Below are 23,744 nucleotides of genomic sequence, written 5' to 3' on the forward strand. Positions count from 1 at the left end.
CTTTACTGCCATAGCAAGCTTCAATAGCTGTAACTGATGCAATTTTTTTTTTTCACCTAATCGTTGCTGATTTCTCGCTCATCGCTGCAGCCTCCTCTGCAGTGCATCGCTACAGCCTCCTCTGCAGCTTCCTTGCCCATCACTGCAGCCTCCTCTACAACGCATCAATCTGCTTTTCTCCTCCTCCCTCCCTCCTATATCTTTACATTTTTTTGTAAAAATCACTTAAACCGTCACAAAATATATGGGATGTCTTCATTTTCCTCTTCTGATATTCCTATCCTTGTTTCTGCAAGGACTCTGAGCATTTCTCAAAGTCTTATCACCATCAATGCTGCAGCACTCATTCCCTTCAAATTATCCAAAGGCAGCAATTACACATTTTGGTGGGCATAACTTTCTAATCTTCTATTTGGCTATGATCTCCTAGGTTACATTGATGGCTCTCTCATGCTCATATCCTCATATCCATTGCCCCGCTAATATCCTCATGTACGACTACTGCAGAAACATGGTGCAAGTTACAAATAACTTTTGCAAATCGCTCGCGTACTCGCATGCTCGGACTTCTCTCCAATCTAATGAAAACGAAACAAGAGGGAAGTACTATTGCTGATTATCTACAAAATATCAAAGTTATCATCGATGACTTAGCTTTGATAGGTCATTCTCTCAGTGATGAAGAAGTCATAATCCATACCCTCAATGGCCTAGGAGGCGAGTACAAAAAACTGACAGCAGCACTTCGGCTTCATAAATTATCCTTCCTACTGCTCCATCACAATGGCCTCAGGCGAATTTCATGGCTACTCCAACTCCTACCCAACCTAATTGGATTGTGGACTTGAGCAAATACAACATTTATGAGTGGTCATCCGCTTCATAAATTATCCTTCCTACTACTCATTCTTCAGTCGTAGCTCCAGTTAATGTATGGCATCGTCGTCTTGGTCATCCATTCATTTTTATCATATAAAAATTACTTTCTCGTTATTCTCTTCCTACCTTGAAAATCAATAGTACTATCAATCATTGCGATGCTTCTTGCTCTAATATCATGTAAAGAATTAAACGAAGAAGATAGAAAGATAAAAATTGTAGAAGAAACTATAAAATGTATGAGATGTAATTGCCTAGTTCATTTAGACAGTGAGCTTTTGATAGCTATTTATATACGTTCAGTAGGGAGGATTTTTCTCAACTGCTTAGAGATTTCCTCAACTACCTTAAGGAAATCTTATCTGCTTATCACAAAACTACAGATGGTTAAAAAGAGGGATAAGGTGAAGTGATGGGAGGTTCAGGTCATATCCCAAGAAACTAACTTGAGACCTGCATCGATCAGCTAGTTCTCGTTCATCTTTCGAATGGCCTCAAAGAAAGGGAGTATATCCCTCAGCCAAAACAAGCTGCAAAAAACTTGTAGGTCAGAGTGATGTCAGCATGCTAATATTTCCCGATGAACACTATTATATTGCACTATGAGTTGGGCATCATCTTAGAAGGTGATATCTTCCACTGTTATAGGTAAGATACTATCACTCGATGGATAAGATAATGAAGTCCAGCCTCGAGGGCATCATGGGACAAGCAAAGAGACCCAATGCGAGATCGAATGGATGCTGATTGGGTCAGAGGACTTACAAGTTGAACTCGATCGAGATGGAATACTTAACTCGCAAGTGATCCAAAAGTGGTGCATCATGTTCGTTATAGGTGCCCTACAAGTCAATCACATGAGTGATGGCACTTGTGATACCCTGTGACGATCTCTTTGCTTATTATTATTAACATTTTATCACATGTATATTGTGATATCATTGGATCTATACAACAGGAATCAGATCATGATGAGATCATGATAATGAGACTGATTTACCTTTAAACACAGATCCTAAATTATCCCGATCATAAGTTACTCGAGAAGGACATCGAGATAACCAGATAGACCAGTGTGTTGTTCTAAGTCAGAAGGAGTTCTGACGAGTAGAGGTGCGGGTATGAGATATTCGCGCAGCCCTTGGATCATATAGATAAAATCCAATTGGATAATTGGATAAGTGGATGAGATCGACCTAGATAGTTGGATAGAGATCCAACTCGATAATTGGATAGAGATCCAATGAGGATAGGATCCATTAAGAATTAAGCCACCTCTATAAATAGGAGGAACTTCATGATTCATAGGCTAGAGCTACCGGTGGTTGCCCCTCCTATTCTCCTTAGCCTCCTCTCTACCTCCTTAACTCTAGTAGCCTTGCGGTGTGCATGGAGAGGGAGATCCTATAGTGATCTGAGGAGTGTTATCGTCGCATCCACCATGTGGATCACCGCTAGAGAGGAGTACACGAGTACCCCTTCATCTACTTCATCGGATCTAAAAATTTCGGGAATATACGATCTCCCCAAGTAATAGTTCTAACATGATACATGCTATTTTTCAGTTTTATGATTTTTGTCGTGCACCAATCGTCGTATGATGACCTAGTACTTAATTTTGAGAAATTTGGTTTTGTTTTTATTTTTCGTTGCACATGAGATGCCGACCAACAGATTCCCAGCACACCCACCATTGAATCATAGCATGCGAGCTTTTCATAGATTCTAAGTCCCAAAAAACTTTCAAGTTTATGGGAACTACCTCCCCTAATGAAGGGGAGGTCAGGACTTCTTCCACCCTTGAGTTATTCAAAGATGAAGCGTGAAGCTTTATCATTTGGTGATCAATAGATTGAGAGGAACTTCTATAAGAAAAAAGAGACATCCCGACCTGAGGAGATGGAGGAGCAGAATAATAGAAGACTAATATGTTGATGAACCGATATCGAGACTATAAGAGACTCAAGAACTAACTCACCTTGGAGAGAACGGGGACAAAGCAAATAAGATTTCTAAGGAGGCTCTCGAGGGTTAAACGGATGAATGAACCTCACTAATAAGATGAAGAGGGATTTATAAGGAGGGAGCTGGTCTCTCTCCTCTCACAATTGAGATAAGTGTGACTTCGGGACACTTCCAAAAGAAAGCCAACAAATTAAGGACTTGAAAAGCGTCATAAAGGGATTTAAAATGCGCCAGATAAAGGATTCGAAATGCATCAGATGAAGGACTTCAAAAGTATAAAAATCTACCACGGTAGAGACATAAGATAAAATGTTCAAGAGGTACATCAGTCGAAAAAATCGAACCCGTGTGAAGAGAAATCTACAATGGCGGAGGCATAAAGTAAAATCTACCCGAGGCGCATGAGTCAAAAAAACCCAACTCGTATGAAGAAAAATCTGTCACAATGAAAGCATAAGGTAAAATGTGTATAATATACATGAATTAGGAAAATCCAACCTGCATAAAGAAAAAATTATCATGATGGAGGCATAAGGTAAAATATGTCTGAGGTACATGAGTAAAGAAAACCTAACTCATGTGAAGATAAATTTATCATAGCAAAAATACATTGCATAAGGTAAAATATGCCTGAGGTGTGTGAGTCGAAAAAAACCCACCCGCATGATAAAATGTGCTTGAGGCACATGAGTTGGGAAAGCCCAACCCGCATATAGAGAAATCTGCCATAGCGACACAAGATAAAATGTATCCGAGGCACGTGAGTTGAGAAAACCAACCTCGCATGAAGAGAAATCTGTCACAGCGTGGGCACAAGGTAAAATGTGCTTGAGGCGCGCGCGTCGAGAAAACTTGACCCACAAGGAAAAATCTCAAAAACTCATGCCTCTCTCGAAAGAGCCTCAAAGCATGTCTTTGTGGCTTGGAGAGGGGAGGGGGTTGTTGGGGACCAGTGATATGGGTTATCGACTAATCATCCGACATATCACCACCATATGGTGTCCAATGAGAGAGGATAAGACGAAGCTTCCTTCTTACCATTTATGACAAAAAATTAGAATCGTAAGCTTCCTTCTCACCATTTATAACGAAAAATACAATCATAAGCTTTCTTCTCATCATTTATGACCAAAAAAATAATTACAAGTTTCTTTTATACTATTTACAATTAGGTATAAAAGTTCACCTTTAACATTAAAAAAAAAACTTCTTTTGACTATTCGTATTTGCACTCATACACCTCGTATTACTAACATGAACATCAGAGGGACTAGGTTGAGAAACTTCTCTCAAACTTAGTCTTCTTGCATATAACACTTAAGGAGCTCGATGTTTTTACCTCAAAAATATCTCACAATCGTGTTCATACGAGTTCGAATCACTAATATTTTCTCCTAACAATACTCTTGTTGCTTAGCATTATCCATCAATCCAATCAAGATTTGAAGTTCATACGTCCCGCCTTCACTATCATGCTAAATGCTTGCTCATGATGCTAAATGCCGCTTCACCATTTTCTTATTCGACTCCTAACACACTAATCTAACTGTGACCGTATAGGCAACAAGGAAATGAGAAAGCTAGACGACATGCACATTGCAATCCATCGACGACTCACTTTCAGTCATCACTAAGTGTTCACATTGCAATCCGTCGCTTGTCGCCCAACAACATCCCTCACACGATCGATCGAAAAACAAAAAAAACAATTGAATAAATGAATATTAATGAATCAGATTTTGGAATATCCTCTTGGGTCAAAGTCACCGACATCCATCACGTACGCCACGGCAACTCCATCTGATGATTTAAACTTCCGATGCGTAGATGAAAGAACAAAAAAACCAAAAAAAAAAAGAAAAGGGAGAGAGAGAGAGAAGAGAGAGAGAGAGAGAGAACAACCAAATATATAAACTATGAGAGGGAACCCAGCATGAACATGTTTCTGGATGGGAATATGACCGAGAACCTAAACACGGAAAATGTCACTCCTGCACGGAGCATCTGTTGTTAGCCCTGAAGAAACACGTCCAACTTGTTGGATTTAGTGGGAAGCATAGGGCGGAAATCCTCTAACCGTATGTCATTGAGAAGGGAGTCTCCTCTTTGGAGGCCGATGGTGTGGAGGATGTTCCCCAGCACATCTGCCGCTAGTCCTATCTCTCTCAGGCGGCCCGGTTCTTCCCCTCCTTCCTGTATCAATCTTGCTATCTCTCCCAGAGGCACCACATTTTCCATAACAATTTTAGCAAATAGGCGACCCAGAAACTCTGCTGCTCTTGGAGCGTCATTCACAGCATCCTCCAGCGAAGCCAGCACAGACTCAAACCTGCCATCAACAAATGCAATACGATGCAATGCTCAGCCAAAACATCATCACCCCAAAATAATAATAACAAGAACTTGCCATTCGTACCCCTGGAGTAGCTGTACTCGGCTGATCAATCTTTCTCTTGAATTGCAAAGGTTGATGATAAGCTTTGTCAGAAGATCCCTTTCCGTATCTTTTCTCTCAAAGGAGTCCGTGACCCATAGCGATATCATGGAAGGATAAAAACTCGAAGCATTTAATTCCTTGACACACAATGCAACCTCATTCTCATCCTTGGCACTGAGGACCCAAAAAAAAGGTTTTAAATCAAATGACCCAAAGTTATTTAATAAATAATAAAAAAAATAAGGCAATGATTCATTTAAAATAATGGCAGATGAAAGAGCTCGATAAACTAAAATGCTTTTATAGAATTTAAATATGAAAAACTCAAATTCAAGGTTGCAAATTGCTTGCATGACCTAATAGGTAACTTAAAAAGCAGTTCTTGCCAACCAGAGGTGCAAGAACATCCTCATCCCTGTCTGGCTTTGTACAGGAAAAGACCAACAAACTGAGAGAATTAACATCAGGTTAGAAGTTGACCCTAAAGCTATAGTTAATCTCCTGTTCAAACTTTCTTGGTTTTGACATATTCTCTACGGCAGACCTCTCGAGAACCCACTTGGATTGGACCTATTCTCAATAGCTGACTCCAAATAAAAAAGGTTTGGATGATGATAGATTATCCCAAACCAAATGAAGAACAATGATATTTTCATTTAAAATGAAGAACAAGCTATATAGAAGAAATAAAAAGCACACCAGGTTGTTTGGCTAACATTCATATTAGTAACAGTTTCCAACAAAGAATTGTCTGTGAAATAAATGTTCAGTGAAATAAAAATGCTAGAGATACTAATGCTTATAACACAAAAAGTTCTGTGAAATAAAGCTTATGATTGATGGAAATATTCATGTGGTACTATGTTGCATACTTTTATGTTCTGTTGCATGATATAATCTCATGTCTAAACTTTACATGCCATCATCATTCTTTTATCAGACTCATCAACAAAGAAGTGCATGCCTTCAGTTTAAAAAACTATTATTCCAACTCAGAAAATTTTCATGTTATGGCTATTGGTTATACTCTAAAAAAAAAGGATTAAGCAAAGGATTTAAAAGAAAATGTCAAGAATAAGGCCAAAGATATTTTAACTATTTCCATCATGCAAAAACCCACATGGAGGAAATTATAGGAAGGCTAGTCGATGCTAAGAACAAAGATTAATTCCAACCATCACAAGCGTAACTAACATTAGCCCACAAAATGCATGGTTAAGAACATTACCTGTAGAACTCTTTGATTGTTGAAATTGATTTTTCCCGTAAAACTTCTTCCGGGAATGTTTTTGTTTCAGAAACTGTAACTAGGCTGCTACCTGGAGTGCCGTGGGTTCTTCCAGCTGGTACAATGGACGTAGCAGATCTCTCAGAAGTCCGATCTAAAACCTTCAAGTCTCTGCTGCCAGAGTTATTACTACAATTTTGAGGGCTTAGTTGCTCATATGTTGCTCCAGAGAACCTATCTATCATATGGTTAGCACCATTAGGACCCGAGGTCATCCTATGATGTTCCCCAACAACCGGTGAAATCTCAGCAGCTCCTACATTAGGTACCGACGGGTGTCCTCTGATAGACATTCCCCTGGCCAAGCCACCTTGAGGACCAAGGGTAATAGAATCATCATCAGTAGACCTTTGCGGTAGGGGAAGTGACATTGTCCTTGTTTCATACTGATGTCTATCCTCCAACCGCACATCTTGGGCACCGTGGCCACGAACCTGAGATGGCAATCCACGAACCTGCTGGGAACTTGGAGAACTTAAAAGTGTGGATCCACGGGAACCATAATCAACTGCTTGAACCCGTCTTGGGACATTAGTAATGACAGGACCACGAGCCAGTCTACCTGACTGAGCTTGCCTTTCTTGAGCAGCATCCCTGTGAACCTCCTCTATCTTCTTTGGCCCCTCAACTTTCCTTCTTTGTTGCCAGTTATTCTTTCTTAGATCAATTGCATCTCTCAACATGAATCTAACACGAGAAGATAGATTCTGATTTTTTGATAACTTCATCATCATGTCAAAATATGCATCCATATGGTCCTTTGCCTTAGGATGGTCTATCATCTCCCCGATTGTACTAATCAGTTTGCACAATGCTTCAACATCTTCCTCATCAGGATTCTGATGTTGTCCCAGCAACTTCTTAATACATTCATGCATAATTCTCTCCGTTAACATCTTTTTTTTGTATAATTCCCCAATCAACCGAATATTACCTAACATGCGCCTGCGTGCCCGGAGCCTTTTCTCTTCCTTCTCCTCTTTGGACTGTTTGATCTCACCTTCCTCTTCAACTTTATTAGCTTCAGCTTGTTCTCTCTCCCCTCTTTCAAATTCCTCTTGACATTTGTTCAGTAGTAGTCTTTTAAAAGTAATCATTTCATTGTTTTCACTTAAAGGTGGCAGTGCAGCAGAAAGATGTAAACAGAAATTGGCATACATTTCACAGAAGGTTGGTTCCAACAAAGCTTTGTCAAAGATCTGCGAAATGACGCCAGTAAGAGTGACTGCATTGTCAATCTCAACCTCCTCAACCTGGGCAAAGAGTCTGTCAAAGTTTTGAGGTGTTAATTTGTTAAGGATGGCTTTTAGTCGTCTTTGTTTTGTCTCTTCCACATCAGAAACTTTGCCCACCTCATACTTTCTCTCAGCTTTGTGCATTGCCTGTAACGGTGCTTGAGGAGAGGGCATTAAGCCTCTTGCACGCTGCCACTTGTCTGCATCAGGATTACCACGTGGCATGCCTCCCTGAGATGCCATGGATTGTGTTGGCCCTGATAGAATTCCTCCCTGCCCACGAGAATTTCTTAAAACCCCATGACTGACACCTTGCCCAGGACGAAGGCTTACAATTGAAACTCCATGCCCCGGGCCAGGGCCAAAAGACCCAGGTGATTTGATCCATTTTTCATCATCCATAGTGCCAACTGTTCGACGGTCTACCCGAGAAGCACCTGATGGCCGATCTATGATCCTCCCAGGACTTGAAACTGGTGATTTTCCTACTAGAATGTTCATCGATACATCCGTTACATCAGAACCAAACTCAAAACCCCCAGGAAGCTCAGTAAACTGATGTGCTAGGGTCATTAGGAAATCCCTCGAGTATTTCTTTCTACCAGTAGATTCAATATTATCACCTTGATGTTGTTTCCTTGCTCCTCCAGTAAGCTGCCCATGTTCTGATGTTTTCAATCTTGGAGTTGATAGATCAGCGGCATCTTCCCAATCATCCAACTCAGCTTTATTCTGCCCATTTTGCTCGCTTGCGGCAACATCTTTACCAGGATAATCGACACGTACAATCTTTGTGTCAGATGTTGAACTGTTTGCACTTTCTAAATTACTAACAACCTCAAGCTTTTCCTCTGGGCCCTTATATGCATTATAAAGATCAGAAGTCCCTGCAGCATCTGCTTTAGAAAGAAATTCCTTTCTCTTCTTCCTTCTTCCAGCAGTAATCTTAGGTTTTGAGGTTTCTGACAAAAGCTTCTCGTTCTGCCCCAAGCTTGTTGCAGAAACCAATCCATCACTAGGCAAATCGAAAACATCCAATTCTGGCTTCTCTTCCGCCTGAGAAAGTGATGGTTTGGGAAAAGAGGACGCCACACCAAAATCAGTCAAACCGACATCCTCTCTGTCTCTTGTTTCATGTTTGATCGAAAGGGTGTCAAATTTATCTTTGACATCATGGGTGGATGAAAGATCATTCCCAACTGCATTTTCAGAATCAGTTGAGTTATTTTGTTTGTCTTGTATCCTATTTTCCTGCATTTTACAAACAACATCATCATTGGAGCCTCTAAGAACCTTGTTGTCCACTTCATCACTCCCACTAGATTTCAATTTCTCATAATATCCAACTCCATCATCTTGTTTTAAAAGCATAGATTCGTCTGCGAGTTGAGAAGACTTGGAAGTGAAAGAAGATGACTGCAATTCAGCACTATTAGGATCTCGCAATGAATCATTTGTTACTTCAGATTTCCCATGTTCCTTCAAAACTGTGTTCACCACACTGGAGTTAGCAACGAAAGTTTTGAAATTAGTTCCGACCACCATAGGGGCCAAGGTAGGAGCCTCAGAAGGAAAATTTTCTTTTATAGAAACATAATCAGGTGCTGCACCAGATGAATCAACAGAACCTTGTGAACAATCTTGAGATGATTCATTCTCCCATATTGCTCCAGATGTGCCCGATGCAGCAGGCATTGCCTTACCTTCAAATGTCTCATTTGCTCCTACTTCTGGAAGAATCCTATTTTCAGCTTGAGGAGAAGTCCTTGTTGGAGAAGTGGGCAATTCAAATGTTGAAAAAATCCGCATACTCTCAGTTTTAGTGGATCCGTCCTGAGTTGCCACAAAGCTAACCTTGGTATCTTTTGAGGGAGATGATTCTGCTCCTTCAGGAGATGATGCATCCAACTGAAAGAATTCAAACATATGCACAGTTCAAATAAGCAGCTAATTGAAGGGAAGGAAGGAAACTAAGAGCACACACCTGACACTGTTGATGGGAGTTCCTGGCATCCTTTTTACTTGTCTTCCTCTGGTTATCCTTCAAAGAATCAGATATTTGAACAGGTTCTCCTTTCTTGCCATCAATTCCAGCCAGAACTGTTGCAGAATCCCCATCTGGTGTTTTGGGAGCCGATGAAGCCTCAGTGAGCACAATTTGCGTTGAGAGAACAGGAGCAGCAACAGAAGTAGTGCCTGTGGAAGGCAATGATACATTATGTAAGGATCCAGAACCTGATTTAAGCTGCTGAGAAGGTTTATCTGGAGTGGTCTCTCTGTGTCTTTGATTGGGAACAGTATCAGCCACAGCAGTCTTTTTTACTTCAGGTGCTTCTGGCTTGCTAACAGGCACACTAATTACCACAGGAGGCGTCGACAAAGATGCCCCAACTCTCTCAGCTTGTGAACTAATAGATGGCTTCATGGTAACCTTGACTGCAGAGGGCAAAGAAGCAGAAGCTGGTAACCCTTCCAGCTTATCGCCTTCAGAAATGTGACGGAGAGGTGAAGGTGCAGGTTTGCCACCAGAAACGGCGTTGATCATGGATGAGTTCATGAAGTTCAAGTGTTGCCCGCTTTGACTGACAGGATAAGTACCATATATTGGAGCCTGTGAAATTGCAGGCGCCTGCCCACTTGCCGCAGGGACAGTAGCAGGAAACATAAGCTGAGAATGGCTATAAGAATTCTGCTGCATAGGGGAGAAGTACTTTGTCTGATGAGAGGCAGTATATGTTGGAAGGGAATGAGCTTGAGGAATTACGTTAGGAAGTGGCCTCTGCCCAGAGGCCACACCATCCTTGAAAGAATCAATTCTTTTCTCAAGCCTCAATTCTTCATGAGTCTCTGGATGAGTTATTTTCACTGTGGTCTTCCGTTGGCCACCAAAATTACCAGGCTGTTGTTGAGGGAATTGTGGAGCAATTCCAATTCCTAGGCTGCGTAACTGTGGGGGCAATTGATGACCAATTGGAGGGGCAAACGCTAAACCTTGTCCCTGGTGCATCATCGTCTGTTGTTGCACAAAATGAGGTTGGATGCTAGGAACATAAATCTGCTGTGCAACTTGGGAGGTATTCCCCACAGGTAACGTCATTGACATTTGCAGTGAATTGGCTGCCAGACCTGGTGATTGCAACTGCGGGCTGGGGCCACCGTATTGAGGAGGAACTTGTGGTGGCTGAGGCTGAAATGGCATAGGCATAGGAACAGGCATACCAGAAATTGGAAGAGCAGAAGCTTTCGGTGCTGGTACAATTGGAGCAGATGGTACTGAGGCACTAGCATCCCTCTTTACCTGAGATATAGAATGGGACTCCCCACCACCAGATTGACGAGCACCACCAACATCCTTCATGGTTTGTTGATGATGCTGCTGTTTTTGAGCAGAAGGTACAGACGATGTAGGAACAGCCCCGAATGACTCGGAATGAGCCTGAAAAGCAAACCAATTGAAACTTCAGTAAGATAATCAAACTGGCACAGCTAAGTGTCTGTTATTGAAGCCAGCATGTCATAGATGCAAGCCGACTATAAGGTTAGATTACAAATTAATGCACAGAGCAACGCAATGAATCAAGGGAAATTGATTGATAGCTATAAACTACACAGTTCTGTGAAAAGAAAAGGACCAAATAGAAAAATATGTTATGTCAAAATATTCACAAACCTGCTCACGTTTCTGCTCGTCGAGATTCGGCGGAGCTGAGCTGGTCCGGGCAGGAATCTTTCATAATCAACAAACATTTCCCAAGTATGAGCAAAAAAACCATTACAAAGAGCACAAGAAACACCAGTATGCCAAAAGACAAAAAAGAATGATACCTGCAATCCATTCATCATGCCAGCATTTATTGAGCCAAACTGAAGTATAATATCCCTGGACATGTCCCCTAAAGATATAATCATGAAAGGAGAATAGCATAAGAATATCTATCTTTTCCCAAAGAGAAAAGGCTCTCACCGATACATCAATAGATTCTCTAAAAGTTCAAATTTTACAATAAGGAAAAACCTTATGGAAAAGGGAAACAGCAATCGATTAAAAAGAAACAATGTTGAACCTTTAGCCGGTGCCGACGGTGCTGCAGGATTCGAGGCTCCAGCAGCAGATTGAGAAGACGGCGCCTTAGGGATAGCTCGGGATGTATTTCTAGGGATCGGCACAACAACTGGCTTTGCCACACCTGGGCCTGGTCCATCTGAAAATTGTATGCAGAACCAACATCAGAACAACACTAGCAATCCCAATTAAATAAAAGGATACATAGTTACTAGTAGATCATCACTGTTACACCGGGACCCTAAAAAGTTAACATAAACTGGTTCTGACTTTTAGGGCTGGAAATAAATCATCAGAAATATATAAAACAAAGAATCGACTCGAACAGAATACCGGGAGAAGGCGCCCAGGGCTGAGCACCATTCTGAACAGCTCGATGGACAGTGGTTGTGGGAGCAGCACCACTCGCTTCAGAGCTCGCATTTGCCAGATTTACCCTAGCTTGACTGCCTTGCCCATTACCAGATTTCTTTAAGCTACAACATCAAAAGAAACCCCTCAAGAACCCACTCTTTTTCAAGCCATTGGACCCAAACCGACAGAAAACATCAATACTGTCAAGAACAGATGGTATCAATCAGAAAGTGGGAGAAAAGACGGCACCTCCGGTTCGCTGACAATGGCGGGGTGATATGCGAGGGAGGAGGAACAGCATGGGATGTGGAAGAAGAGATAGTAGGAGGGGCGGAGACGCCGCCCTTCCTGCCACCGTCAACGAATCCCCTTTGCTGGCCGGAGCTGCCCGATCGACCAGATTTCCTCTGCTGGCCCTCGGTCCTCTCGACCCTGGATTGATTGACGGACATAAATCCCGACCGCACGTCTTCCTCCAATCTAAACAAAGACCACAGCCGAAACAAAAGCGAGTAAGAAGCAAACCACCGATCCCCACCGCATCAAACCCTAAACAATCCACCGAAGCAATCCAATTCAAGAAAGAAGGGCGATAACGAACAACAAACCCACTTCTTGTCGAGCGAAGAGAAACCTAGATGGAACTGGTTGGGGGATAGTGCAAGGGATCCAATCGCTCACCCGAGGGGTTCTGAGCGGTAAAAGCGGGCGATTTGGCGAGATTAGGGTTCCCCCCTCAGTGGGATGCGAACGACGCGGGAATCATCAACAGCAGAGCACAACACGAGAGAGAGAGAGAGAGGAGAGAGAGAAAGAGAGATGGATTCTTGGAGAGGGAGAGAGAGAGACAGAGAGTTGAGGGTAAATTGGAGAGTGGAGGCGCGGAAAAGGGAATAAAAATAACAAAGAAAAGAGGCAGTCAAAATTAAAATCAAAATTAAATAGATCGGAAAGGCAAAGGCGGTCAGGTGGAAGGGGGCATCAGATATTTAAAAGGGGAGGTGAAACGAACAGTCCCCCTTCCCACTGTTCCAATTCCCGACTCTCTCTCAAGACAACCGGTTCGGTCTATTTAAAGATCGGATCGGATCAATTGCGATCGTCTCAGCAGAACTTGACTCGATCGGATAAGACAAATTAGATTTACCATCCGATTCATATCACATTGGGGAACAATTTCCTGTGGAAGTCTTGGATGGAACAGCTACCAACACAATGTGCATGCGGACAGGCCTCTTGTAGCATGTAGAATGCGCATGCAAGCATATTCGCATGTCTCTACTATTACAACCATCCATTAGGAGAAATAAAGATAATAGAATTAATGCGATAGATTTTGAATACTCAATTTCATGACTCATGGTTGGACTTTCCCCCTCTACAGGTCCTTCTTCCTCTTCTATGGCTCTATGCGAAGCAGAGTTTTTCTGTCATACAATATTTAATTATATATATATATATATATATATATATATATATATATATATAAAAAGAGAGAATGGAATTGCATGAGGGCACGTTGTATTTATTGTCATGTCATCCGGAGTTCTTTGTGTGAGCGTTGCACGATGCAGGCCCAAATACCTTTTGGGCCTTTAGGGCCCATGATTCTCGGGAGGAGGGCAGCGCATTTGTATGACAGACTTGTACTCTTTGTGGAGCTTTCAGATTTCATGGACGGTAGATGTCGTCTTTTCTTATGCTTGAGTCAATCAAAGCTTGCCACATGATGCTCAAGTCAGATCGAGACGGTTGGTGATCCGATCAATGACTGGGCCACATAGGTCTTAGCCAAATATGAAATATCAAAGAAATATTTCACTTATACTGTAGAATATTTTCTTCAATGAAATCAATTTTAAAAGTCCATCAGACCACCGCGATAATCAAAGTAATTTCTTGTTTAACTCAAAATTATTACTTTTTGTTTCATGATCGACTTAAGCATCGAAATAGTCACATCAAAAATCACACTTGATTTTTATGCATGTCAGCATATGAGAGAAAGGTGGAAGCATGGAAGGAAGAGAAGAGGAAAAAGGTGGAAGCAGTGGAAGGATGCTAGCAAGTATATCAAACAGGTACTCTTCTTCCACCTTGGAACACTTATGCCATTGATTGAGGCATGCAAATATAGGAAGCACAAGATGAACGCTTCCCCGGTTGATTAAAGAGCAGCGGCCAAGTGGTCTTCCTCTTCTGGTGAGTGAGTGGGATTGGCTACTGACAGCTTAGAACAGTATGGTTTCCCTGACAGATCCAAGATGGAAGGACTTTAATGTCCGTAAGCTGCATCGCCAGCTGAATCAATGCCCACCAAACTCACATGATTACAAAAGACCAGATCAGTATTGGTGTGACCAACAATCAATACAGATCCATTACATGAGATTCCAAACCTTACTTAAAACCTTCAAAATGGCCATGTGAAGCTCAACGAAGACATTGTTGCTCGTCTGGATCTTCTTATCCGACACTGCCATGTGAAATCAACAAATAGTTTCTGTCGAATAGCGACCAGCATTTGAGAACGTTGACAATTCTCCATGCGTAAGCTTTATGACTGATGGATGACGTGCCTTCTTCGGCTTGCATTGAGAACTCAAAGTCCAGCTTCCACTCTCTCTTTCTCGTTTGCATGGAATGTAGAGGGTTGCAGCATGGCAGAGAGCATCAAAGCAGGGGAAGAAGTTGCTCAGAAGTGTTGCTTGCTGTCTCGAGAGCCAAGACTATGTCATCTACCTACTTGATATATAACATATGATCCTCAAAGTTAGCTAACACTATTCTTTACGATATTATTTGAAGGAGGCTAGTAGTAGGTTATTGGTTTATACGTCAGTTCATGTGACTCGATCAACACCAAGGAAGCTTGTTAGCAAAGTATTGTTCATCTTCATAAATGACTTGTTCACCTACCAAATAAACAATCATAGTTCATAGTTGCAGGAATTCTGTCTCTCTCCCTCTCTCACTGGACGTAGTAAATTGTACTTATAATATGTTAGATTATATGATTTTATTTAATTATATAAGATATATTATAGATATGATTGAATTCTAATTATGATTTTTGGCTAATAGCAAAAAAAAATCTAATAGGTAAGATTCATTAGGAGACATCCTCGATGGAAGGAACTCTCCTAATAATTTATTCTAGACTCTCTGCTCTCACTTATAAATAGACAGGACATCTAAAGGCTAAAGAAGCATGTCATAAATGACACAGTTAAGAGAGTACAGTTTCTCTCTCAACTCTCTCTAATCCATGAATCTAAGTGGCCCTGTAAAAGGATAGGAAGAAAGGTAAAAAAGAGTAGTTCTTATTATAGATTGATAGTGGATTTGGATATAAAGATAGTGCCTTTGCAGATCATATAAAGATCCTTTTTAGATGGCATCAAAAATTATTCATCGTAAAAACCGATATAATGTTATTTGATTTCAATCCTAGTATAAATATTTTTCTATATCATATATAACATATAATAGTTTTATGCTAACAATTGATATCAGAGCCTAGGTTCTTGAAATCAAATATCTTAGATCTATTATTTTCTGATTTTATGATATTTAAATAATTTATATTTTGTCGATCTAAATTCCTATTTATTATGTCTTATCGCCTGCTTACGGACAATGTTAGATTCTTTGTAACGATGATCTATTTTTCTATTTGATTTGTCCTATTGTTTGATTACAATCAATATACGATTTATTGTGGTTGATTGATGGATTTATTGTCGACGTTGTTGAGGTGATAATTAATTTCTGTTGGTTACCTATTCAGTTATCGACAATAGCTAAAGGGTTGTGTACAGAGATTGCAGTCGTGCATCACGGCCACATGCAGGCAGCGATTTGCTTGCGAGCGATGGCTACACCACGCAATAGTAATAGCAACTGTGGGCAATCGCCAGGTGGCAAGCTGCACACCACGATGGTTGCGTATCACGGTACCCGCATGCAGTCGATGGCAATCGCACGTAGGCATGCAGTCGATGGCTGCGCAACATCGATCGTGCGTAGACAACAATTGCACACGGATGTCGGTGGCACCATGGGCATCCTTCACCGCTTGTGAATGTGGTGGCCATGGAAGGCGGCAACTGCACCCCATGTGAAGTCGATGGCCACACTGGCGACCTCCCTCACACGCACGACATCCACCTATAAAGGATGCTTGCAGAAGTACGATGGTCATAGATGGCGACAACCGCACTACGCAATAGCTGTCCCCATGTGCAACGACGACGAGCACAATTCGAGGTGGAAGATTAGGGTTTTTCTCAAAAAAATATTTTTACCCTTCGAAAATAAAAGAATTTTAGGGTCTATCCTTTTTTTACTTTCCATAAATGTCCTTCATAAAATTAAAAATTTTCTAGCATATCCTTTTGATAGTTCTACCCTTTATTAATCTCGTAATTCTGGTTTATCTCTTAACAATAAAATTATAATTTTACCCTTAGATCAATTATTATTGATTGACTTAATTAGGTTGATGTTTAGTCTAATTATAGGTTTATCTAATTAAATAAGGTTGATTAGTACAATAATTCTTTTATATTTTTCTAATATAAATTATTGATTGTAAATCCAATTATTGTTCTTAGATATTTATTTAATTATTCATATATATATTTAAAATTATGAAATAATAGTTATCTTCTACATAAAGCTCTTCATGATTTATGGGTTATCATGATTATAATTATTATATGAGTTTTCTTTATGCTAATCAATATTTAATAATTATTATGATTGTTATTCTTTTATTGAACTACTTCAGCATGAATAAAAAAAAACTTAGTAAATATTATTTATAATTTATCTTCCTAAGTTTTATTTGACTAGTAGCTCCCAAAGTAGCTTAGCCTGATAGACTTATGGGATATGAATTACAAAAAATACCTTATCATTTATAGGATACTTTAGACTATATTTTATATTTTTGTATTGGTCCTATAGCTACCAAAGTATAGACCAATAATCTATAAAATATATTATGAAATTAGTCCTAAATGATATTAAATAAAATAATATTCATAATGACACATATAATTATGAGATTTAAATATTCGTAAAATAGAATATATTTTTGAATAATTATGTGATGTAATAAGATGATACTATTTAAGATATTCTTGTAGTTTATCATTGTATATCCAAATATAGCAATACTATTTCATGAGGATGGTATCAATCCTCCATAAATAATTATATATATGAATAGTAAATATGTCAATATTGAACGTAAAATATTGATATTATCAATAGTTCAACATTCATTAAAAAACTTAAAACATTAATGTTATATTATTACAATGGTACTTCCTTCATTTATTATATGTTTTTGTAAATATCCTTGTATATTTTGGAATAAATGGCTTGAGCATATGACAGTTGTATTAAGTGAGTGAGACCTTGATCAAATTAATTGAAGAGAATATAGACTTAATTACTTACTAAAAGTCCTATAAAATAAATAATTGAGGTGACTGATCAGAAAAGGTCTAAAAGACTCAATTTTATGATAACTTAAACTTCAATATAGTTTACAACTAACGCATGAGAATATTTAAGGATTAATTTAAATTTTCTAATAAGTCATTAGCTGACACCTTAATAAAAGAACTGACTAAAAAAATAGTATAAGGAATTCAAGATTACATCCTCAATATAATTAATAAAATTATTAGATCAAGACTCAATAATATTTTGAGTACTACTCAAAGAATGAGTAACACTAAAATAATGATAAAGTGTAAGTCATTTGAGTTTATAATTACTATATAAACTTATAAAAAAAACATCTTCGTAATAAAGTGTTACTTATGTAGCAAAAAAAGTTATGTGAAGAAAAACTATAAGATTTGGTTTGAAATAAAAAGGTATAAGTATAACATTTATATGATTCAAATCAAATATTACATAAATTATTTTACTTGGTGGATTAATTTGATGCTCCAATATATGTTACCAATAATAGAGATTTATTTTAATATTAAAAAAGGATAAAATCAAAATAGAATAAAATATTCATCATTATAAGAAATCATCTTAAAGTTAAAGTAATAATAGTTTGTTTTTATCACCTTCATCCAAAGATGATTTACTTGATGAATCTTCAGAATTCATGCTATGTTTTTATAATTTTGAGAATTTTGGTTCTTTACCTAGAATTGTTAGAATATTATTTCTCTTTTGACGGTTGTAAACTTAGTGCAATTCAATCAAAGTTAATCTTTGAATTCGGTATAATAATCTATATAGAATTAATATGAATCTTAAGTTTATATTAATTTTATAATTAAATATTAAAATAAAATATAGTTTCATAAACTCTTTGAGATTATGCATTTTATCACTATGCATTACCACTGCTTGACACCTGACACTGGGCGGTACTACTGCTCAGTCTGGGTGGTACCATCGCCTAATAGAGATCGGAGGAACTCTCATAATAACTTATCATAGGTCATCTGTTCTTGTTTATAAATAAACAGGATCTCTAGGGGCTAAAGAAGTATATAATAGAGGATGTAGTTGAGAGATTATAGTTTTTTTCTTAACCCTCCTTAATCCATCAATCTAAGTGGTCAAAGGATACGAAAAGAGGAAAATGAGAATCTAGTTCTTCTTATAAATTGACAATAATTTTAGATATAACAGATCATACAGATATCCTTTTTAGAATCAAAAGATACATATCGTAAAACCCGATCAAACGTTATTTGATTTAAATTCTAACATAAAAAAATTTATATTTTATATAAAAGTTTTATGCTAAATGTCCATCCTACGCACCTTCCAAATGTTGATTAAGCAGAGCAGTCCTGTCGTTGACAAAGTCATCCAATACTTTCAGATGCTGAATTTATTATCAGCTCGGTTTGTCTCGTTCTGATGACATCTTGTCAGATCAAACAAAATTTCTGGACATGAAAGTTTGGTGGAGTAGGGCCACTGCAAACGTGCATTCATTCCCCTTCCCCTTCTCTAGAGAGAGAGAGAGAGAGAGAGTATGGACTCAGCAAACGCCAACCTAACTAAGACCAGAGAGCATCTAATAAACTCCCGTGCTGTGCTTACAGATTCCTCCTCTACTCTGTGGAGAGAGAAAGAGAGACTATGGACTCAGCAAATGCCAACCTAACTAAGGCCAGAGAGCATCTAATAAACTCCTGTGCTTGTGCTTACAGATTCCTCTACTCTGTGGCTTGTGCAGACTATCACACTTAAAGCTTCCAATTGTTTAATGAAAGCAGCATTGAATCATGTGTTGTTCTTTAAGTAGAAGCTAATTAAGGGATTAATAATTTCACATCACAATCAAGTGATTTCTACTTTGTGCACATCTTTTAAGGATCACCGAGCTCTCTACAAAAGATTAGTTTATCAGAATGGGAACATACAGATCAATCCGATGGAAAATAATCGTAGAACTAATCTTATGATCGATCGCATTCAATTATTGGATCGAAAATGTCGAGAGAATTATATGGATTGAGTTGCACCAATTGGTTTTTAGATCTTTATGGAACCCAATCAATCTTACCAATTTAGACTATCTTATTCAGAAACACCTCAAAATAATCAAAAATTATTATTTTTATTTTTTAATAATTATTAACCAGAGATAGTTATAAAATAAAAATATCAAGAACTTATGAATTACATACCTATTAATGTTTAAACTTTTTACATATCAAATTATAAGATTTTTATAATACTTCCGATTAATTTTACATCCAAGATAGACAAGATTAAAATTAATTTATAAGGATTTGATAGATATACTATTATTAATTTTAACTTAAATATTTTTATTAATAATTTATGTTAAACGATATTAATAGATAAATTAGTCTATCAAACTTGGATCATAACGTTTGATATCATAAAGTAAAATATACACTAAAAAATGATCGACACAAAATTATATAAATCTTAAAAAAACCATAATTTTAAGTTATTTTTCACATATGTATATTAATATTTTAAATTTTTTATAAGAATATATTGGCTCTATAACCCTAAAAAAAATACCAACCCCGAAAATTATGGTTTATTGTAAATATTTTTTATTAAACCTGACCTGACCTTCAATTGTAATTTCGTGTGCGCGGTATGAGTCTTTGACCACCAACAGTACCCATGCCGTTGGGACCCACCCGATTGCGTTCTTTTTCTTCTTTTCGTAACAAGTCAGAGGCCGCCGTCGTTGACCACTTCCTGCCTTCCTCGCATTCAATCCCTCCACCAGTAAACGCCCCTTCGAGTCCTCCTGCTGCTGCTCTACCCCTCATCGGAGGAGAGAGAGAGAGAGACGCACCTCATTGTTTTCTTGTTTGTTTGACGAGATGCACAACAAGGGACTGAAGGCCTCGTCTTTCGCAGTCTTCGAAGTAGACGCAACCTATTAGTCTCGACAGGGACAGCAAGGTGTTGAATCCCTTACATCCCTTACGGCAGATGCGCTTAGTGGGCACTCAAGAAGAGACGACGGGGGCGGGAGCAGAGACTGCCTGAGCGCGGGCGACTCTGGTAGAAGGCGGAGACCAGAACAGTGACAGTAGTAGGTGAGGGGAATTGTTCCTCGTTTCACCTCTCTCTCTCTCTCTCTCTCTCGGCTCATTCGGTTTGGTTGCAATTGGATAACGTTATATTGATTCGATCTCTCAGATCTCCTCTCGGCTTTGTTTTGTCGCCTCCAAGATGCCATCTTTACTCATATACGCTTTTGTTCTGCAACGAAATCTCTTTGCTTAGGTTTTCTGGATACGTTCGATCCTTCCCTTCCTTTGTTCTCCTAAAGATCTCCCGCTTCATTTTGTTAGCTGTACAAATTGGAGCTTCTTCTACTTTCATCTGCTTTCTTTCTCCTGTTGCTTCTCGTTCCTCAGAAAGATTCTCCCTTTCCATACCTCTAAACGCTCAATCGGATAAAGACTCTATTTTTCTTAGGTTTCCCCCAACTACTCTGCATCCGAGTCGTTGTCCTCTTGCTTCCGATTCAAAAGGCAGCGCCTTGCGTTATTGGGCTTCGCCGACCTGTTTGAAGAATGGGTTGTTTCCATTTCATCAGAGAAAGAAACAGATACAGGAAACGGAGAGCTTCCGCCCCCATGCCCAGCTCGGTGCCCATGTACTCGCCGACATCGAACGAGGTGACTAGCAGATCAGAGGATTCGACGACTGCGAAGCAGACGAGCAAGTCATCAGGTTCCGTGTCCTCCCAGAAAAGCATTCCCGAGTTGTATGAGGAGAGGGCGCATAACCTGCGTGTTTTTGAGCTCAAGGAGCTCCGGAACGCAACCAATGATTTCAGCAGGCTGCTCAAGATCGGAGAGGGTGGGTTTGGGAGTGTGTACAAAGGCTTTGTCAAGCCCCCCGACCGGAAGGGCGATGGCACCATAGTGGCAATCAAGAAACTTAACCCGCAAGGCTTGCAGGTAAAGTCACCGAGAGATTTACCTTCCATTTACAATAAGGATTATGCCTTCGTCAAACTGTTCAATAGGTCAAAATCGCTACATGTTGAAGCTTCTTGGTATGAAGCTAATCTTTTGATGTTTATATCACCTTCTCTCGAAACATGAAAAAGCTCTTCTTGAATCCTTTCAGCTTTCGTCTTCTTTGTATGGCATCAGATTCCTTATGCACCTCCATTTCATCTGACTGCTCTGTAGGGTCACAAACAATGGTTAGCGGAAGTCCAGTTCCTTGGTGTTGTTGAGCACCCAAATCTGGTCAAGCTGATCGGGTACTGCTCGGTGGACAGCGAAAGTGTGCCACAGAGGATGTTGGTTTACGAATTTATGCCTAATAAGTCACTGGAAGATCATTTGTTCAACAGAGCATATCCCTCTCTTCCTTGGAGCACGAGGTTGCAGATAGCCCTGGGTGCCGCAGAAGGGTTGGCATACTTGCATGAGGGGATGGACGTCCAGGTTTCCTCTTAATGCTGATTCCAAGTGATCTCAGAATACACATTACTGTTCCCTTCAGTTGGAGCAGAAAACATACCTTGATGTACCTTAACATCTAATTTGCTGCTACTCACTAGAAAAGGTCATCGTCTGAGAAAACATTTTTGATTTCCTGAGGATGATGACCTTAATAGTGGATCAATGTCGCATCCCTAATTCAAACAAACTGCATTTTCCATTAGATGGAGTCGATCTAACAATTGCAGCAAAAACATTTGTGTCTGCTTCATGCTAAATTCAGGTTGTAATTTTCATGTCATTATTTGGGCAGGTCATCTACCGGGATTTCAAAGCCTCTAATGTACTATTAGATGAGGAGTTTAGACCAAAGCTCTCGGACTTTGGCTTAGCAAGGGAGGGGCCGTCGGAAGGTCACACTCATGTAACCACGGCGGTACGTATGCACCGGATGGCACCGGCGATGTAATGGATGGGCACATAATTTTCTTGTTTTTGTGGTCAGGTGATGGGGACATACGGCTACGCTGCTCCAGACTATGTGGAGACCGGCCATCTCACGGCGAAGAGTGATGTTTGGAGCTTTGGAGTCGTGCTATATGAGATCCTTACGGGCAGGAAGTCGATGGAGAGAAATCGGCCGAAAACCGAGCAAAAGCTCTTGGACTGGGTGAAAGCATTTCCTGCAGAGAGTGGGAGGTTCAGCATGATCATGGATCCCAGGCTGGAGAACAAATATTCTCTTAGGGCTGCTCGAGAGATCGCCAAGCTGGCGGATGTCTGCCTCGCCAAGCTCGCCAGAGACCGCCCGAAGATGAGCGAGGTGGCGGAAAGCTTAAAAGAAGCGATTAAGTACAAGGAGTTGGACGGCCAAGTGGAGCCTCTTGAGGGGACTTCTCCGGTTCACTCGGAGTCGGATGATCGTGGTAAGACCGGCGTGGCTTCCGCTAGACGGCGAATGCTTCACCTAGATATGCTGGGGGAGAAGGCAAACGTCGTCGGCAGGAGAAGGTTTGTGGTAATGAAGGCTTCGAATCAAACATGACATGATGTCTTGTTGGTATCTTCTCGTGCTATGGTTTTCCTCCTCCTTCCGCTGTATAATAAGTTTGTTGTTGAGTCGGCAGATGATGTGCTTAATTTACTGCATTCTGACGCAGGGAAGCAAGCAATTGGAGTTAGAACTGATGTCCACATATGCATGCTAATCAACGATTGCTTCTTTCAAAGCTATACTACTGCAGATTTCTATTACAAGCTAACCCACCTTTCGAACTCACTTGGCCAATTGTTCTTCTAAATACAACAAGATTTGGAGGAAATGATAAGATATGCTAACCAATTATTAGTACTTCTCACTCTCTCTAAAAAGATGGCAAAACATGCTTGTCACAAAGTGACAGAATACTCAAAGTGTCCATGGTGACCTCTCCTCCTTGTTCTACACCTCCGATTCAATTCAAAATGCCATGTAAAGAATATATGATTCTTATAGTAGCAGTCCTTATGTCTCATATTCTTATAGTAGCAGTCCTTAGTTGATGGTTGTCTTTTAAGGTCAATCTTCTAA

At 39.7% G+C, this 23,744-nt stretch overlaps 2 protein-coding genes across 3 annotated transcripts; one reads left to right on the forward strand and one right to left on the reverse strand.

Moving 5' to 3' along the window:
• Nucleotides 1-4,733: 4,733 nt before the first annotated feature.
• Nucleotides 4,734-13,067, reverse strand: LOC135652442 (eukaryotic translation initiation factor 4G-like). 2 transcript variants are annotated; one of them, XM_065173373.1, is made up of 10 exons: nt 12,903-13,067; nt 12,471-12,701; nt 12,201-12,343; nt 11,869-12,006; nt 11,630-11,697; nt 11,475-11,531; nt 9,789-11,240; nt 6,510-9,712; nt 5,261-5,455; nt 4,734-5,173 (listed from the first exon to the last, which is right to left on the reverse strand). In XM_065173373.1, the coding sequence occupies exons 2-10, from the start codon at nt 12,671-12,673 to the stop codon at nt 4,855-4,857; spliced, it is 5,778 nt and encodes a 1,925-aa protein (XP_065029445.1). In that variant the 5' UTR covers nt 12,674-12,701; nt 12,903-13,067; the 3' UTR covers nt 4,734-4,854. The 2 variants fall into 2 exon arrangements, with proteins under 2 accessions (XP_065029445.1, XP_065029443.1); XM_065173371.1 differs by having other exon boundaries at nt 12,834-13,067.
• Nucleotides 13,068-20,509: 7,442 nt separating this feature from the next.
• LOC135652426 (probable serine/threonine-protein kinase PBL19) lies at nt 20,510-23,407 on the forward strand. Its single transcript, XM_065173349.1, has 5 exons — nt 20,510-20,806; nt 21,192-21,679; nt 21,917-22,177; nt 22,488-22,610; nt 22,680-23,407. The coding sequence occupies exons 2-5, from the start codon at nt 21,290-21,292 to the stop codon at nt 23,217-23,219; spliced, it is 1,314 nt and encodes a 437-aa protein (XP_065029421.1). The 5' UTR covers nt 20,510-20,806; nt 21,192-21,289; the 3' UTR covers nt 23,220-23,407.
• Nucleotides 23,408-23,744: the final 337 nt, after the last annotated feature.

Source organism: Musa acuminata, chromosome BXJ3-11 (genome assembly GCF_036884655.1).
Source record: "Musa acuminata AAA Group cultivar baxijiao chromosome BXJ3-11, Cavendish_Baxijiao_AAA, whole genome shotgun sequence".
NCBI lineage: Eukaryota > Viridiplantae > Streptophyta > Magnoliopsida > Zingiberales > Musaceae > Musa > Musa acuminata.

Bases quoted from the DNA above. Each gene is read 5' to 3' on its own strand.
- LOC135652426 (XM_065173349.1), top strand. From the start codon at position 21,290: ATGGGTTGTTTCCATTTCATCAGAGAAAGAAACAGATACAGGAAACGG. The intron at 21,680-21,916 runs GTAAAGTCACCG...ACTGCTCTGTAG, and splicing joins TTAACCCGCAAGGCTTGCAG to GGTCACAAACAATGGTTAGC. The intron at 22,611-22,679 runs GTACGTATGCAC...TTTTGTGGTCAG, and splicing joins ACACTCATGTAACCACGGCG to GTGATGGGGACATACGGCTA.
- LOC135652442 (XM_065173373.1), bottom strand. From the start codon at position 12,673: ATGTCCGTCAATCAATCCAGGGTCGAGAGGACCGAGGGCCAGCAGAGG. The intron at 11,241-11,474 runs GTTTGTGAATAT...TTTGCTTTTCAG, and splicing joins ACGAGCAGAAACGTGAGCAG to GCTCATTCCGAGTCATTCGG. The intron at 5,456-6,509 runs GTAATGTTCTTA...TTGGGTCCTCAG, and splicing joins ACAATCAAAGAGTTCTACAG to TGCCAAGGATGAGAATGAGG.